General features: G+C 34.5%; 4 protein-coding genes across 5 annotated transcripts; 1 reads left to right on the top strand and 3 right to left on the bottom strand.

Moving 5' to 3' along the window:
- LOC137816989 (E3 ubiquitin-protein ligase RDUF2) lies at window positions 1-1429 on the bottom strand. The gene has a single exon (XM_068620180.1). It carries the CDS (start codon window positions 1284-1286, stop codon window positions 321-323), a length of 966 nt encoding a protein of 321 aa, XP_068476281.1. The 5' UTR covers window positions 1287-1429; the 3' UTR covers window positions 1-320.
- A 4457-nt stretch (window positions 1430-5886) lies between these two features.
- LOC137817060 (uncharacterized) lies at window positions 5887-6932 on the bottom strand. The gene is made up of 2 exons (XM_068620285.1): window positions 6439-6932; window positions 5887-6332 (listed from the first exon to the last, which is right to left on the bottom strand). Exons 1-2 carry the CDS (start codon window positions 6796-6798, stop codon window positions 6162-6164), a joined length of 531 nt encoding a protein of 176 aa, XP_068476386.1. The 5' UTR covers window positions 6799-6932; the 3' UTR covers window positions 5887-6161.
- Window positions 6933-8286: 1354 nt separating this feature from the next.
- On the top strand, window positions 8287-11922 carry LOC137817021 (uncharacterized). Of its 2 annotated transcripts, XM_068620229.1 has the most exons (5): window positions 8297-8741; window positions 9506-9665; window positions 10771-10803; window positions 11009-11103; window positions 11219-11922. In XM_068620229.1, the coding sequence occupies exons 1-5, from the start codon at window positions 8379-8381 to the stop codon at window positions 11447-11449; spliced, it is 882 nt and encodes a 293-aa protein (XP_068476330.1). In that variant the 5' UTR covers window positions 8297-8378; the 3' UTR covers window positions 11450-11922. The 2 variants fall into 2 exon arrangements, with proteins under 2 accessions (XP_068476331.1, XP_068476330.1); XM_068620230.1 differs by lacking the exon at window positions 10771-10803 and having other exon boundaries at window positions 8287-8741.
- Window positions 11923-12444: 522 nt separating this feature from the next.
- Window positions 12445-17435, bottom strand: LOC137817022 (protein TOC75-3, chloroplastic). The gene is made up of 7 exons (XM_068620231.1): window positions 16184-17435; window positions 15396-15617; window positions 15193-15300; window positions 14892-15083; window positions 14546-14794; window positions 13119-13373; window positions 12445-12993 (listed from the first exon to the last, which is right to left on the bottom strand). The coding sequence occupies exons 1-7, from the start codon at window positions 17300-17302 to the stop codon at window positions 12754-12756; spliced, it is 2385 nt and encodes a 794-aa protein (XP_068476332.1). The 5' UTR covers window positions 17303-17435; the 3' UTR covers window positions 12445-12753.
- Between the last annotated feature and the right edge of the window lie 192 nt (window positions 17436-17627).

The following is a 17627-nucleotide window of genomic DNA, read 5'->3' on the forward strand; positions in this document are numbered from 1 at the left end:
TGGGGAAAACATACGTGAATTGAACCAAAAACAATGCTTACAAAGAATGAGACAAAAACATATGAACATTAAACAAATGAAGTAATTAAGGGTGGCTTTCTTTCCCAATGGTGTGTTGGGCAGCAAGAACAATCTTTCTCTGGACTCCCCTTCGGTGATAATTTCTGGAGAAAGAATAAACCCGACAGAGAGACTTCTAACTACATAGTACCCACTTCTATGCCTATTTACAGTAAGAATCTCAATTCTCAACTGAAATTTGAAATTTGAAAGCTTTCTTTCAAAATACAACTCCATCATCCAAATCAATTTTCCAAAACTCAGGTTCTCGTGCTACTTCGTCTCCTACTGAAGAGCGAAGTTGAAAGGCTGCGACTTCTAGTTAAAGCCCCAATTCTGCCAAACCAATTCCGGAACATTCTGCCAAATCCACCACGACTTTCCCTAACTCTCGCGCTTCCAACCGACAGAGAAATTCTTCTAGAACCTTCGCTCGAATTTCCACCACTCTCCATCTCCGTGTACACCACCGGCAAGTGGCTCTCGCCAGCGAACCTACCCACGGCGAATCCGCCGCCGGGCAGCCTCCATATGGTCAACCCCACCGCTTCCTCCTCGATCTGCCCGGCAACTCTGCTCTCCGACGGCGCTTGCTCCGACGGTAACTCGTGGCGGCACACCGGGCACGAGTTTCGCATCGAGAGCCACGGGAGAATGCAATCGGAGTGGTAGAGGTGCTTGCACGGCATCTCACGCGCCAGCGCGCCCAGCTCGAAGGGCTCTTTGCACACGGCGCAGTGCGTCTCTGTCACGACCTGAGACTCAGTGATTTGCACCGTCGGCATTGACTCTATCGCCGCCTTTGACGCCGGCGGATTCTCCGCCCTCCCGAAGCCGTTGATCTCGATCTGCGAAACCTGCTCCAGCAACCGATCGAACCCCGATCCGAGCAAAAACTCCGACATCGTCGAGGGCAGTGGCCGGAGCCCCGCGCCGTCGTCGCCGTCGTAGTATAACTCAAAACTGCTCTCCTCGTCCTCCCCCGGCCCCCGGAGCACGATGACCGGGTTGAACGGCGAGTGACTCCCAGCGTTGCGGCGGCGGCGGCGGAAACCCTGCCTTCTAGACGCGCCGTCAGCGATGAGAGAGACTGCCGGCGAGTGGCCGGCCTGGACCTTCTCGACGAACCCGCCCTGGCAGCGCGGGCAAACGACGTCGTGGTGTTCCTGGATGTGAACGAAGCGCGTGCAGCTGTAACACCAATACGACGTGGCGTCGGAGCTCATGTTTTTGCGGTGCTGACGAGGGAAAAGTTGAGAGAGGAAATTAACTTCGAATTACCAATTGAGCGCGTTGCTTATCACCTCCTTTTAAAGACTCACACCAACGCGTCTCTTCTCATGCCCAACACTACCTGTGCTGGAAAATTCACCCTAATTTCTATTTTCTCTTTTTCTTAGTTCATTCTTTTACTTCATTTTTAATTTCAATAAACTATAAACAAATTAATAAATCTTACTCCTCGTATTTCAACTTGGAACAGAATTATTTAAAAATAATTAAAATAAATATATTAATTCATTATTGAAGTGGGCGTCAGAGCTGACAAGACCGTGAGGGGCACCAACCTAAGCCACTCACTCACGGAAACATAATTCTCGATCCTTTTATCACATGCTAAATATTTTATTTTATTTTATTTTATTCTTTTACATATATATACTATATTATATGGAGTATTTTTTTATTATTTAATATTATCTCTGAGATTTTAAAAAACATTTAGAAGAGAAGCCGAATTTGATTTTGGATTTTGGATTTAGGTTTTGAAAATAGTGAATGTGAAATGATTAGTTAGGTGATTACTTTACACCAAACAAACTCATCAACTTCATTTCCATAATTCACCTTCATTCATGCACACATTCTCTCGCTAACAATCAAATTATTTTTCTTAACATGCCAATCACAACAATAATAATCATAATATATACTAATACACTATCAATTTTCTCAACTACAATCATATATAATCATTTTTACTTTTTTAAATACATATAATGATTTTTATACTTTAACGTTTACATTTCTCATTTACTTTGATACTTTTCTCAACTATTTTACTCTTAATTTGATGTTATGAAGCGTTTTCGGTTGCGTTTAGTATCAAAATTCTTCACCGTTTCAAATAAAAGTCAACGACACATGTGGACTAAGTAAAAACGACGCAAAATTAATAACGAATAATGAAAATTCTAATATTTACTAATAATAAACTGAACGAGATTGTTTTAAATAATAATGATATTATTATTATTATTATTATTATTTAGATTTGAATTTTTTGAAGTAATTCAAAATTTTAGAACAAATCAATATGATTAACTCTGTCTCTTATTGATCTTAATATTAATTTCCAGAGCGAAGTTACACGTGTTGAGTAAATCATTGACCACTTCAAGCAAGGTTTTATTCTAGATCATTGTGTACAAGGGCGATTATAATACAATAATGCATTTTTTAAAATATAATTAACATTAATTAATGTACAAAGGTTATTATTATATTAAGATGTAAATTAATTTTTGATTCTCTTTTAATCAGCGGACTAAACCTGTGGACTGGAATATTAAATAGCCACTTTCTTAGATTCTCATTTCACTATTTTCAGCAATCCAATGGTCTTCTATATAATTTTTTAAGGGGACTAATTCAGCTTATAACATTTTCTGTAATCATGGAATTTGTTGTAGATGATTTGAAAAACAAAATTATCATTTATTTATACTTTTAATTTAAGTCAATGTCATTGTGACGTATCAATATATATTTTAAATTAAAAAGTAGTTGTTTTTTGCCACTTTCTAAATTTCTGATATATTAATTTTACATATTCATAGAATGCGTAAAACCATTAATGGTTTAGCCACATGTTCATTGCATCCGCAATAACTAATCTCACCAAACATGATAAAACAAAACAACCTAATATTTTGATCTCATGAGATGAAACCTATGAATATATAGCAATATAACCCCTCGGTCTATTCTGTATCACTGCAGCCACACCTCACCAATTTAAATAGCATAATAAACTTCAATTTAAAGTTTACTATTTATTATAATCTTTTAATGTGTCACATAAAATGTTATCTTTTTCATTTTTTGTGTATTTAAATTTGAATTTCTTAAGTTATTATTATTTTTTGGTTACGTTATTTTTTTTCTTAATTTATTGAGTGGAAACTAATCTCGTATAATAATGACTCTTAACGAAAGTTTCGATATCACGTAGCACAAATACTGACATAGACATTAATATGATACTACGGAGATACATATAATTACTAAAATGTAGGACACGGATATATGAATCTATATATTATATAATTATGAATTATATAAACTGACAATAAAGATTTATGTTTACTAAGTATGTTTCAGTATTTTTAACATGATTTTTTTTTTCATGCCTGGTTCAAAAAGATTTGTTTATTTATTTTTATAATCATAATAAAAAATTATACCATAAATTTAAGTTTTTAGAAAATTAATATATTTCTCTTTTTTAAAATTGTGTTAGATTCATGTTAAAATTGTTATAAATTCAGCAAATATTTTTTTATACACGTTATTTAAGAAAACTTCATAAATCACAACATTAACATTAATAGTGTAAAGTTATTAACATTTTTTGTGTATTTAAATTTGAATTTCTTAAATTATTATTATTTTTTGGTTACGTTTTTTTTTTTTAATTTATTGAGTGGAAACTAATCTCGTATAATAATGACTCTTAACGAAAGTTTCGATATCACGTAGCACAAATACTGACATAGACATTAATATGATACTACGGAGATACATATAATTACTAAAATGTAGGACACAGATATATGAATCTATATATTATATAATTATGAATTATATAAACTGACAATAAAGATTTATGTTTACTAAGTATGTTTCAGTTTTTTTAACATAAATTTTTTTTTTCATGCCTGGTTCAAAAAGATTTGTTATTTATTTTTATAATCATAATAAAAAATTATACCATAAATTTAAATTTTTAGAAAATTAATATATTTCTTTTTTTTTTAAATTGTGTTAGATTCATGTTAAAAATATTATAAATTCAGCAAATATTTTTTTATACACGTTATTTAAGAAAACTTCATAAATCACAACATTAACATTAATAGTGTAAAGTTATGTCAAAAGTTTTCAACTACTATTATTATTATTATTATAATATGTAATATATGTTTCGATTATATTCTTCATATTATTTTTAACTTAACTTTTTTATTGTTATAAAAAATACATATATTTTTTTATAAATAATAATGATCACTTTTATGTTGTTTAGGGTACAATAAGTTTAAGGTTAAGATGAATATGGGACATCTTCATAAACAAAAGTAAAAATTCACTGAAGAACATTATAAATAAATAATTATCCTTAGATATAATCACCTTAAATGTTACTACTCTAACTATATTTGATTCAAATATATAAGAAATGAAATGAAGAAAATGTTTATGTCTATTTCATAATTTTATGCTACAAACATTTAACAACATTTAACTGATAATTTTAAAACCTCTCCCTGTCCCTCTCTCCCTCACTTTGTTTTATGTGACATAGCTTATTTTTAAACCAGTAATTAGTCATATTTTTTATAATAGTAAATTAAACTGTTGTTTAGTGTTTTTTAAGTTGTGTTGATTTGAAATAAAAATTTCATGATATTAATTAAATCAGTCGAATGACATCAAGATAATCATTCCATTGGTTTATTATATAAATCAAATTAACACTTTTTTTTTATACATTTTCAATGTTAAAAAAATTAATATCTAAGTTAATTGTAAACGAGTCTTTGAAGGATTACATTAGTTGTTTGCTCTAAAAAATTTAAATCATTAGAGTATAATTTATAGAAACAAAAGTACATAGCATGTTCTAATATTATAATAACTGCTATATATAATAATTTATTAAAAGTAAATTGAATACTTCATTATGTCTCTAGCTTTTGCAATATAGTCATATTTTATTTTTGCTCTTTGTAGTTTTCCTTCTTCTTACTTTTGGATCTTGTAATTTTATTTTATTTTGATCCTGTTATTTTGTTTAAGTTTTTCTAAAATATTTATGTTGAGTTAGCTCGATTAAAAGCTAACCTTAATAACTATAAATTAAAAATAAAAAGGTATAAAACAATTTATAGTAACAATATAGTAAACACATAATTTGTAAAACAATGTTACAACCAATTTTAAAAAATTTTATAAAAAACAAAATTGTCCTATCTTTTTAAAAAAATAATTGAATATATATTGACAAATCTTATAAAAGCATGTTAACATACATTCTTTGTTTTTATAAAGAATATACAGTGACAAACTACACCTTATATAAAAGTTTTATATTTCTAACCAAACCTTTTTTTAATTTATTATTTGTCATGTAATAATAGAATTAGGATATGGCATCACTTGCTTTCAAAACTTTAATGATTTTTTATCTAGAAAAGAATGATAAACAAGAAAATGTTTTGATGGTGTCTACTATGCAACTTTCTCAGTTGGAAAAACACCTTTTGTGTTTCAAAGCCCAAATCAATTGGTCCCTGTTACAGAAACAACTTATGCAATTTCTTCCTCAACCTCCATATTTTCTTCCTACACCTCCATAAGTCTTTTAATTCCAAAATACCCTTCGGCAAAAGGTGCAGATTTTTATTTTTTTCAAAACATTATATCCCCACCCTCCATTAAAAAAAAGCTCAAAGTTCTCCTTTCTACATGTTATAATTTGGCAGAAGGTAAATTTCTACGTGGTCGTCTCATAAAATAAATAAATAAAATAGTATCCACTACTTATCCTCATCAAATTAAATTATAATAAAAGTGAATAATAATGAACAAGAAGGACAAATGAAAGGCCAATCCAATCCAACACTTCCTCAAAAGGCATGTTGCAATGAATTTCTTTAACTAATTCCGACAACAACGTAAATTATTCGCTATCCGCAGTCAAAAACATGTTTGTTTTGGAACTGAAAATCACAGTGTGAAGACTTAAAAATGTGAAAGTGAATGCAATGAAAGATGACCTGAAATGGTTTTCACTGTGTGGTGTTTGGTATCTTATCCTAATCATCCTTCTCTTCTTCAACAAACTTTTGCCCAAATCCTCTTGGTCCAGCTCTGGCTCTTCCCACCACTTTCTTTTTCTTCTTCTTCCCCTTCTTACTCGCTTCTTCTTTCTCAAACTTCTCTTTTTCTCTCTTTTGCAGGAAATCCACCACTGCTAAGTAAATTACCTGCAATGCAACACAACACACAATACACTCTTTCAGATTTCAGAACATAACTACCTCACTTCAAACAAATTAGGGTCTTTTTTTGTTCTACAGAAATTTTACTTACCCCAATGGTGATGGCGGATAGGCCAAGGAAAGCCAAAAAGAAAAGAGCGGAGACGACTGTGGCCACCCCTTTATCGGTGGTTGGGTACAACTTCTCCACAGCATCCGCCGCGGTTTCTGCCGTAGAGATAACATCTTCCGCCGCGGCAGGAGGAGGGAGAATAATGGGTCGGAGTGGGTTGTGGAAAAGGATGGATTTTTTGAATGGGGTTGTGATGGGGGAGGTGGATGAGAGAGATGGAAGAGTGGTTGTTCTGAGAGGGAGGTATGAGAGAAGAGAAGAAGAAGAAGAAGAAGAAGAGAGGAAAGTTGCAGTGTGTGGGGAAGATGAGATTAAGGAAAATGCAAAACCAGTGGCCATTGCTGCAATCCTCACCACAGCCTCAGCTTACAATCACTTTTCTTTATCATACGTGGCACCACTTTCTCAACATTGCTAGAAGAACTTCTCCAAAGCGATTTTGGATGTTCCAATACTACTCTGCTTTCACTCATATAAGCTTTGTTTGTTATGGGCCCATTAACTTATAGTTGACTTTTTTGTTGGGCTTCTTCTTCCTGCACCCCTACATATTTCTTTCTGTACCCCTACATTCTCTAAAATACCGAAATTATTTTTTCACACTTTTATGTGATTCCAGAATAGAGGTTCCATAAGAAAAAGTATTTTCAGAATAAAGGATCCGTAAGCAAAGAGTGTTTCCAGAATAAGAAATCTAGAAGACAAAAAATCATTTCACAATGTATTCCGAATTTTAAAATTAAAAATACATCATATTTCAAATTATACAATTTAAAATGTATTTTATTCAGAATTATACAACTCAAATATTCTGAATTTTAGAATTTAAAATACGATTTTTTTCTACTTAGACAATGAAGGTAAAAGGCTGCTACAACGACAACGCTAGACGTGGAAGGTGCTGTGACGATGACAACGCTGGAGGTGTTCAATGAAAAAAAGGATAAAATTATAATTCCACTTCTTGTATGTGAAGAAAAATCGCTCGTAGCAGGTTATACCCAAGCTTAGGCCCAAAATATGAAAGCCCATCTACAAATGTAACAACATGTAAAAGTTTTGTTTATTATTCACAAAATAAAATATATTAGAAATTTGTTTAGTAAGTTTAATATCTACTCAAGAATCAATTTTGTATATAACATAAGAAATAAATTTCCCTACAAAATTAAATGCTCGAGTAAGTTATTAGGAAATATTTCAAATTCCAATTTATAAAGGGTGATAACATATTCTTATTTTTTTTTTACGTCGGAAATTTTTCATATTTATTTTTCCCATATAATTATGTATTTTCTTCATTATATATAATATGCCTTGTAGATTTTTATATCAAAAATCTAATAGTTTGTCTTTGATTAGTTGCCTACTTGATATTTTTAATTATTTTTTATTAGTCCTTACATTTCTTCAATCAATTTTAAATATAATGGGATATTTACAATTTATTGTTAAAAATACTGATATGTGGTGTGGATTAAATGCATATCGTTGGATTTTATTTTTAAAGACGGTTAATTCATAAGGGCACAGGCATATGTAAATGTATTATATTCGTTTTCAAAACGAACACAAGAACATATTGTAGATGATTGATGAATTTTACAAAATAATTTGAATTGTTAATTGTTGATATTTTTAACTTTTAAATGGATCTTGTTTGATGTATCACCCATGCATAAAAATAGGTTGAATAATAAGTAATTTAAAGGCCAAAATGAGATCATAAAATTATTTTAAATTTATTATTTTTCATCTAAAATTTATTTTCTAAACAAATTAAGAATGAGGATTTAATTTTGATTTTATGTTGTGGGTGGTTAAGGAAGTTAAAAGAAGTTTGAATCCAAAGTTTGGGACATTGGGTGATAAGAGAGTGATGGTGGTGTTTGAAAAGGTTGATTTGAAGAATCCTATGAATGAGAGTCAAAGGAGGGATGAGAGAACAAAGCTTTGGAGATAAGATGCATGGAATGACAACAACTCTCCCTCTCACTGCGAACCCCTTTCTTTGTTTTGCCAACACTCACCTTTCTCTCAGATCTCTTCCATCAACTTTTTGCATACCCACTTCTAAAATTAGCTATGCAACTCGTTTTCACCATTCACAGTGGAAGCACCAGAAGAAAGAAAGATGGGGCAAAAGAATCATGGTGGTGAGAGCAAGGCGTGGCGAGTCTCCGTACGAAGTTCTGGGTGTGTCTCCATCTGCAACTGTCCACGAAATCAAAAGGGCGTATCGGAAACTTGCTCTTAAGTATCATCCTGATGTCAATAAAGAGGTTATTATTTTGTTTAACCCTAATTAGTGTTGTTGTTCTCTCAATAGGGGTGGATTTGAAAATTAGTTTTGAAAATGTTAAGGTAAATAAGCAGGTCAGAGATCAAGAGATTTGACAATTGTTGGTTTGTTATTCTGTTTAGTATCGAAAGTTAACTGCAAAAGTAGATATTTTTCCCCGTATTATCTGTGATAAAGAAACATAGACATTGCTTGTAATTTGGGGAAGCTTTTGACAATTAGGGTGTTTACCTTCATCAGGATGTTAATCGATTTGAATTTTCTCTAATGTTTAGGTTCTGGGGTGGGGGATCCTCTTTCCTAGCTGAATACTTCACTTTGGATAGATTTAGGTTCTGTGTTTTTTATACGATTCATGTGGAGGGGACCCAAGAAGGCACGGATTCAATCCATGAAGAAGATGAACAGTACCATAACAAACAAGATTATTTATGAGAAGCCCAATTGGATGGAAGATTATGTAATTAATGAGTAGCAAATAAGGAGCACTGATGTATGCAAATTTGTCTTTTTTTTCTTTATTGTTGGTTAGGCACAACAAACTATATTTATATTAGATCCCTGTTACAGAGGGAAATCAAGGAATGAAAGATTTTATCTTTCTCTTCTGATTTTCTCCTCTTGCTATGATAGAGAGTTGGGACGAAAAGGAATTACCTCTCTTTTGTGTATTAATAATTAACCCCTGGAAGATTGGAGTCTTTAGTGCTTACTTATGTATGTTAGAGTTTTTTTTTTTCACAGGAGAAGGCACAGGAGAAATTTATGAGGATAAAACATGCATACAATACATTGCTAAATTCCAGTTCTCGCAAAAGATATGATTCTGGAAGTCGAGGTTATGATTTTTCTCAAGGAAGCCAAACTAGGAATGCACAACCTGAAGAAGAATTTTATGGACTAGGTAAAGATTGATGATCAAATCAATCTTGTTTGAATATCTATCTAGAAGACTTTACTTTTGAATACGTTCTTCATGTTTATTAATATTACTGCTTTTGCACATCTGCAATCTTTTTCCTTTTTATGAAAATAGCAGAAAGGAGATAATCTCAAGTTGAATGATACGGTTTCAATACCATATCAAAGGATTGTAGATTTAGGATTAGATAAGAGTGAAAAGGAAAATGACAGCTCTAAGTACCAAAGTGAAATGTGTTACTGGTAGTAGTTAATGTTGTGAATGATGCATTAATCTGACCCTCCTATTTATATTATTAATTACATTGATTAGTGATCACTAATACTACCCGAGCAAGAACCATAAGACTAAGTGCCTAAACAAATCCAAAAAGAAGTTATAAGATCATTTAAGTACGTCTTAACTATTCTATAAGAATGACAAGTGGCTTAGTGCTTTTGGCTCATAAAGAGTTCTGACTTAGAAACTGCTCAACTGAAAGATATCAGGGAAGTTAGTAGTCATTAGACCATTGTTAAATTTTCTGCAGTTAAATATTGCCAGGATGCATATTGGATCATGGTTGATTATGTTCTCGTTTTCTAGAGTGTATTTACTTTAACGAAGGTACTATTGAGATTTTTTTTTTTTCTGGTTATACAAGATGTATGCTAGTTAAAACTTTAAGCACACAGCGCTCTATGTTTTCTTTTCATTCTTGCACACTCTTCTCATACTAATTTTCCCCTTTAATTGTCTGAGATAATTTTTCAAAACACTCATCAAAACTCTAATGCTGATTTTCCCTCTAAAACTGTCTTGCGATAATGGTCTCCTTTTGGTCTCATTTTTGGAAATGTGCCAAGTGTGGTCCTTGTGTTATATACAAAATTGTCTCTTTTTGGTCCATTGTTTATGGAAATGGAAACCACACCTTACACATTTCCATAAATGAGGAGTCAACAGAAAGCAAATTCTTGTAGGTATTAAAAAGACTTTTAAACAAATATAGTACTCATATTTTTTATGTGCTTTTTGTCCTGTCATTTTATCAAGTTAATTACTTTTTGGTTTAATCTTCTTATAGTCCTACATACTAATGATGCAGGTAATTTTTTGAGGGATGTTCAAATAACAATAGGTAGATATATACTCTCTGGTAGACATCATGGATCATGTTGACCCTAAGTTTAGCCTGTATTCATTACAAGTTCTCCAGGGCATTGATTGCCCCATATAAATCTATCAACAAGGGAAAAGGGATGTATGTCTACAGTATATTGCAACATAATTTTGTAATTTCCTTCTCTTTAGTGTTTGAGACCTGTCCCATTTTGTTTTTACAGAGGACTTCTTTAAGGATCTTCAAGAAGAATTCAGGAATTGGGAAGCAAACGCTGCTTCACAAGGAAAGCCAAAGAGTCTATGGGAGGAATTGGCGGTGAGACTTCCTGTTTACATCTTCATCTGTTTATTTTTTAATTATAATGTGCGTACATGAGCCATGGGAACAAGGCCTAAATGGGGATCATAAAATTTTAAATTTTTCCTTTCAGGAAATAGGAGAAGAATTTGTTGAGTTCCTTGAGAAAGAACTCAATATTACAGATAAAAATGATGATTACAAGACACCTTATGGAGGAAATGCCTCCAACTTTTCTGGGAGGGAGACACCAAGCAATAGTAGTAGTCCTGGTGAAGCCAGCAAGGGAAACAAAAGTGTTGAGGATAACCTCGATGAAATAGAAGCCACTCTGAATCAGTTGAAAAAGGAATTAGGCTTGTAGCATAAAAGGATTAGGTTCCTCCATTTGGTTGAAGAGCAGAAGCCAAAATTCATTGCCTCTCATTCTTGGCACAAGACAAGGGCTTTATTATGTAAAGCCATATCTCTGGTGGCCATTGGGAACTTCAAACACCAGATTGACTGTGTAACACCAGGGCCTCCACTGTTTTAATGGTATTCTTGCTGAGCATATGTTGTTCACCATTGTTTATTTATTTCTCTCTAGTTTCATTGTTAGTTGGGTGGGTAGAGGAAACATAACAACACCAAAAGATCAATCATGGATGTACTTTGTGTAGGTGAAACCGAGAGAAATGTAAAGGGATTATTAAATAAATTTGGTTTGTAAACTAAAATATTTATACGGAGCATGACGAACATGCAACATTGACAAACTATTTGGATATTTAAAAACAATAACATTTACCAACCCAGAGAAAATTGAAGGATACACTTCGTTCTGGATTCTCGTTAGCTCCATTTCTTTTTCTATATATATAGCAAGCATTCTAATACTAATAATTTGTAATAGGTTTATAAACCGTGATCTTACAGGTTTGAACTTAATAAACAACCAATTTATCCTACTGATATATTTCCATACTGATGTGAAGAACAGACCAGATTAGACTTTTGAGTTTAATGTACAGACGTATTAGATAAGTGAAACTATTACAAGAGTTGGAATAAGACTAGTTTTAAAATTTCATGTTAAATAGTTCGGGCACTCGTGGAAAAGATTTGTAAACAGCCCAATGAAGAAGATTGGTACCACTAGAAATTGAAGAAAAGAACATATAAAGAAAAATATTAAGAATGATTGGAGGTTTTTATAACAAATCATACTCCATTTGTTTATGGACAGAACATTGTTTGAAAATAAGAAAACTATTCTTACATCTATCCTGCTTCAACTAAAATTTAAATATAATACAAATAAAAAATCAACATTTTTTTGTAAACTGGGATTAAAAGTTAAAACCACAAGAAAAACCCTCAAATATAACTTGCCAATCATATTTAACAGATAATATTTATTTAAGAGAATATAAGGATCCATTTTTTTCTCACGGACTGTGCATTGATGACTAGCCGCAAAAATAAAATCCAACCCATAACAGATATCACCATGGTAATAATTTGACAGAACCCTCTACCAATTTTACGGAAAACAAACAAAAACACCAAGTCTACTGGTCTAGTACACGTAACTTCTGAGTATCTATAACCTCCAAACCCCACCACCACTACTAACCAAAGGAAGAAAGCCGGCTGTGCAATATACTAATGTCACTAATTTGCACCTCAGAACCTCTCTCCGAAACGGAAAAATAATGCACCAGTTCCTGAGTTGTGATCAACAGCATATTCTGCTCTCACTAGACCAAGTTTCACACCAAGACCATAAGATGACCCATGACCAAGTCGCCTATAAACTTCTGTAGGATTCCCTTTCACACCCTTTGAACTCCCCAGATCGTTGCCGTGTTCTGCAAATGCATACACATGCGTACTTTTAATAGGGATCCGTAACTCTGCTGCAAGCTGCAGAAATAAAACAAATCAGATGGTTAAACATAATCTCCAAGTACTGGATAGTATATAGATTATTAACAAAACTAAAATCAACATTGATAATCATAAATTGCGTTCATTCTTCTCGTTCCTACCTCGAGGATGTTTCTAGCCGCTCCAATCTCACCCATGTTGTATCCCCTTACAGAATAGGGACCCCCGAGAGTAAAGGCATCATAGCTGGGGAGATCACCAACACAACCACCATAATGGCCATGGAGGACAAGAACTGGTGGTGGTGGTTTACCAGCCCCTTCCTCCACAGACATCAACTGGACAAATCGTGTCACAGTTAGCTGGTGACGATTAAAAAACGGGAATTGACTGCCAATGCCAAGGCCTTGATCAACCTGTAGTTTGCATATGTTTAACAATGCATTATCAGAAAACATAGCCATAACATGTTCAAAATCCAGAAATTCAGAAAGCACCAATATCTTGTCCTTAAAGGTACAGCAAGTTTTGCGGGCTTGCACCAGAAGGTTTGGCTGAACATGTGTTATGGATGGACTCAGTGGCATTGATTTATCCACATATCCAACACCAAACTATGGGGATAAGGCTTGGTTGTTGGTAAAAAAATGTTTTCAAGAAAAAAAAGCCCCCTAATAACCATAGCCTCGATATGATCCTCTAACATGTTAGCAGAGATTAGCTATACTTAAGAAAAACTTGGAACATCCTTAACCCATCTGTTCTTTCACTCGTTCCTAGCAAGACAAGTTTACCCAATGGTCAATGAAAAACAGCACTACCAGACACATAATAAATTAAGTCAACAATCAAAAAAATATATACATAAAAACAAAAAGAGGTACAAAGAAGAGCAACTAAAAAAAGTCATTTAATTTGCACCCATGATACATCTACGAGGAAGTTACTCTAGTAGATTCCGTTTCCATGAATGTGTCAGTGTAGTGTGGTGTTTCCAAGGTCAAAGGGAATAATTTACAGAGGCCAAATCATACTTACACAATAGAAAATATGTAATCTAAAATGTTTTGAAACACATTTACACATACTATGGCACCTACATAAAATTATACGCTCTGCCATCCTTTTCCCCACCAATGTCAAGCTCAATCTTGGCAAAAACAAAATGCCAAGAGCATCTTCACACACATATATAAATGGGAAGGGGTCAACTATTTTAATAACTTTTTATTGGATAATTTTATCTCAAGTCTACAATTGGATAGAAAAAAATAAATCATACAAAAAAATATTACATTAATTTAAAGTTATTTAATACTCCACTGATATACCTTAATTTGACACAATATATACTTTTAAAACCAAAAAAACAAGATCCACCTGAGCCCTCAATACTTAAAATTGTCTAATTTTGACAATTTGACAGACACCCAAGGTAATATACAGTTATAATTTAATGGTTGGATCAATATAAATCACGTTTTCTATAAAGTAAGAAAAATAACTGTAAGTTTCCGAAAATTACAAAACTGATGGGACGCTGTAATGTATGCGCATAATTACAAAGGCACTGAGTGTAGAGAGTCACCTGGAACATATTTCTGTCTCCAACAACAGTTCCATTAACAAAACGTGTGTTATCGCGTGTGATATTTGCCTGTAAAAATGCCATGCGATCAATGCCAGTACCACTGAGAGTTGTTGGAGGTCCATCGGCACTAATTCCTCCACTAGGTAATACTCTTTGACCATTTGAACATATATGACTACTTTCATCTCTTGTTGTTATCTCTTCCATTACAAGTCCATACGTGAATTTACTCTGACGTGTGAAATTCTGCAAGGCACACAACACAATATAATTAATTAAAAAATTACCACTGGCCCAAATGGCCAACCCAAAGTGCATAATTAAAAAGAACCAGTGAAATTACCTCTGTGATATTAGCTTTAACTCCAGTACGATCAACCCAAATTGGGGGCACTTCATCCACACCAGGTCCCCCAGTGAACACAGGACTCAGCTTTCGGCTATTGAAGCAGCTTACACGGAGAGTGCGGTTACGTGAATAGTACACACCATCCAAATATGGATGCACATACTCTAGCTTAAATGCAAGATCATCCTGAAGCAGAATAAATGGAGCATATTGTGATACTAATGCCAACATCACCAAGACAACTATTGGCAGAATCAAATTAAGAAACTCATAGGACTGCCTCAAGGACACCTACCTGAGGATTCAAGAAGTTGCTAGTTGTTATAGAACCATTAACAGATCTATTCAGTCCTTGCAGATTCCGATGTTCAAAACTAACAGTACCACCTGGCTGAAGCGAAGCCTACACAAATTTGAATAGAAAATAAACAAAATTAATTGGACACAAATAATTCATCAGTTGTTAAAGAGAATTGATATTTTTAGACAAATAAATACCAGGGTGGGATGCCCTCCTCGTCCTGGGACAATACTCCACTCAGTACTGACTTCAGCCGACTTCTGTTCTAACTCCTTTAGCTTAATTTCAACAATTATACCTCCTTCATTTTTCTCATCAGGCCTTGGATTCACCTCAATATTTGAAAACAAAGCAAGGGAGTTCACATTTCTTAAAGCTTGCTTCCCTGCTTCAATGTTGAAAGTGAAACCTTGGCGTAGCTGTTAATCCATCGCAAAAACATTCATCAAGTTAGCAACACAAACCAATGAACAGATAGAACAACACAAAACCAAATAGAAAGAATAATCTCAGAACACACAGGTAATCACATAACACAGTAACTACTAGAATTTGGGTTTAAAACTCAATCTCACAAAGTAAGGGCCCATCCCACTTATATACTTTAATCTCACAAAATATGGCTAGTCAGCGTGAAATTTCCAACACCCCCTTCAAGTTGAGGATTAACAGCTCGATAGGCCCACCAACAATAGCTAGGATAGATTTTATATACCATCTTAGAATTTGGGTTTAGGTCTATTTCAATCTCACAAAACCGGTTTTTATGGTGAAGATTGTCTCCTACCTATACACTTTAAATTGGTATATAATTAGTTGAAGTGAAATCTCCAACACTATATCCTATACAAGAAAATAATCGTGTAAAGTAGCTCCTGATCACACTAAACACATCAATTGCAAAGATAACAGACATTCATGACCTACCCTAATTAACCAGAAAACCCCAATACAACACAAGATACTTGTACCCTACAAAATATACCTGCCGAGGAAGCTCTCTTTGTATCACTGGCACTTGAGTGTTCCCTTCAACAACATTGCCAAGCTTATCCTGGAACTGAATATCCAATTTGGTGATATCCCCTTCAACAACCTCACAAACAACTTCCTTGGTGTTAAGATTCCCAAAATTAACCACCTGAGCACAGGCATAACCTTCATCATGGTACCATTTTTGCACTCGGTCCCTGATCCTTTGTAGCAACCTAGCACTGACCATGCCTTGTCTCTTGAGCATGTCAAGAATCTCATCGTGCACATACCTCGGCAAGAGGCAAGGCCTCGCCCTATCGATTCTCCTCTTGTATTCCCTCTCCTGACTCAAATAGTACTCCAACCTCTCCTTATCAGTCATATCCGAATCCATCTCAACAGGCTTTGTCTGCTGCATCAACCCCACATTTATGCAGCGAAACCCATCCGCAGACTGCCACGTACTCTCGCTGAACGAAATGGTAACCCCAATTGACCCATCAGGGTTGGTTTTACCCTCCAAATCAACCTTCTCAAACATGCCGGAAGTTGCGAGAGTCTCTAGCTCCTTCTGAAGCTGCGCCTTCGTGTAAACCCCACCAGGCCTCAGCGAAACCATCTCGAAGAACGAATCCTCGGAGCCCACTCTAACTTTCCTGTTCCGATCGAAGAACATGATCTCGGAAACCTTGTACTTCTTGAACCCACTCATTTTGTTCAACTGGACAACGATGTTGGCGGGCAAGCCGTGCGAATCCCACTCCTGAGACTGAGATTCGTCGGCAATGGCAGCGAACATTCTAGAAAAAAACCCTCCGTTGTCTCCGCCGCCGCCTCCATTTCCGCCGAACCATCCTCCATCCCCACCTGCTCCGCCGCCACCGCTGTTACCTCCACCGGCAAGGGGGTTAGAGAGGAAGGGGGTGAGAGGGGTGCAGTGGAGGAGAATGGAGGCTGCGGAGGAGATGGCGATGGCTTTGAAAAGCGGCGGAGGAGGCGCAGTGGGATTTGAATCGTTGGGTTTGGAAGGTGAAAGGTTGCATTTGACGGAAGAAGATCGAGAGGGTTTGTTGCGGCGTGAGGGTAATATGGCGGTGCTGAGTTTGTTAGAAGCCGCGAAGGACGACATTGTTGAGTTTAAGGTGGCAGATTGGATAAGAGAGAGAAAAGGAGTGAGGAAGAAGGGTTTTTGATGGGTTTGGTTTTTTATGTTTTCTTTTCCCTTCCTTTACTACTATCTACCTTCTACCTCTCTCACCACCATTCTACAATTACAAAAATATTATTTTTTTATAAAAAAAGATAATATATTTTAAAATACTTATAAATCACACCACTTTTTATATTTCAAAAACTGATAAAAGAACTATCAATAGATTTAAATTCCATCAACTAATAATATAGTTTTTATGTCACAACCAACCAATTATGGTTATTATGTCACAACAATTTCA

This window comes from Phaseolus vulgaris, unplaced genomic scaffold (assembly GCF_000499845.2).
Source record: "Phaseolus vulgaris cultivar G19833 unplaced genomic scaffold, P. vulgaris v2.0 scaffold_15, whole genome shotgun sequence".
Lineage (NCBI taxonomy): Eukaryota > Viridiplantae > Streptophyta > Magnoliopsida > Fabales > Fabaceae > Phaseolus > Phaseolus vulgaris.

Bases quoted from the DNA above. Each gene is read 5' to 3' on its own strand.
- LOC137817060 (XM_068620285.1), bottom strand. From the start codon at position 6,798: ATGGCCACTGGTTTTGCATTTTCCTTAATCTCATCTTCCCCACACACT. The intron at 6,333-6,438 runs GTAAGTAAAATT...GTTGCATTGCAG, and splicing joins TATCCGCCATCACCATTGGG to GTAATTTACTTAGCAGTGGT.
- LOC137817022 (XM_068620231.1), bottom strand. From the start codon at position 17,302: ATGTCGTCCTTCGCGGCTTCTAACAAACTCAGCACCGCCATATTACCC. The intron at 15,301-15,395 runs GTATTTATTTGT...AAATTTGTGTAG, and splicing joins GAGGAGGGCATCCCACCCTG to GCTTCGCTTCAGCCAGGTGG. The intron at 14,795-14,891 runs GTAATTTCACTG...TGTGCCTTGCAG, and splicing joins TTAAAGCTAATATCACAGAG to AATTTCACACGTCAGAGTAA.
- LOC137816989 (XM_068620180.1), bottom strand. From the start codon at position 1,286: ATGAGCTCCGACGCCACGTCGTATTGGTGTTACAGCTGCACGCGCTTC.
- LOC137817021 (XM_068620229.1), top strand. From the start codon at position 8,379: ATGAGAGTCAAAGGAGGGATGAGAGAACAAAGCTTTGGAGATAAGATG. The intron at 10,804-11,008 runs GTAGATATATAC...TTGTTTTTACAG, and splicing joins GGATGTTCAAATAACAATAG to AGGACTTCTTTAAGGATCTT. The intron at 11,104-11,218 runs GTGAGACTTCCT...TTTTCCTTTCAG, and splicing joins GTCTATGGGAGGAATTGGCG to GAAATAGGAGAAGAATTTGT.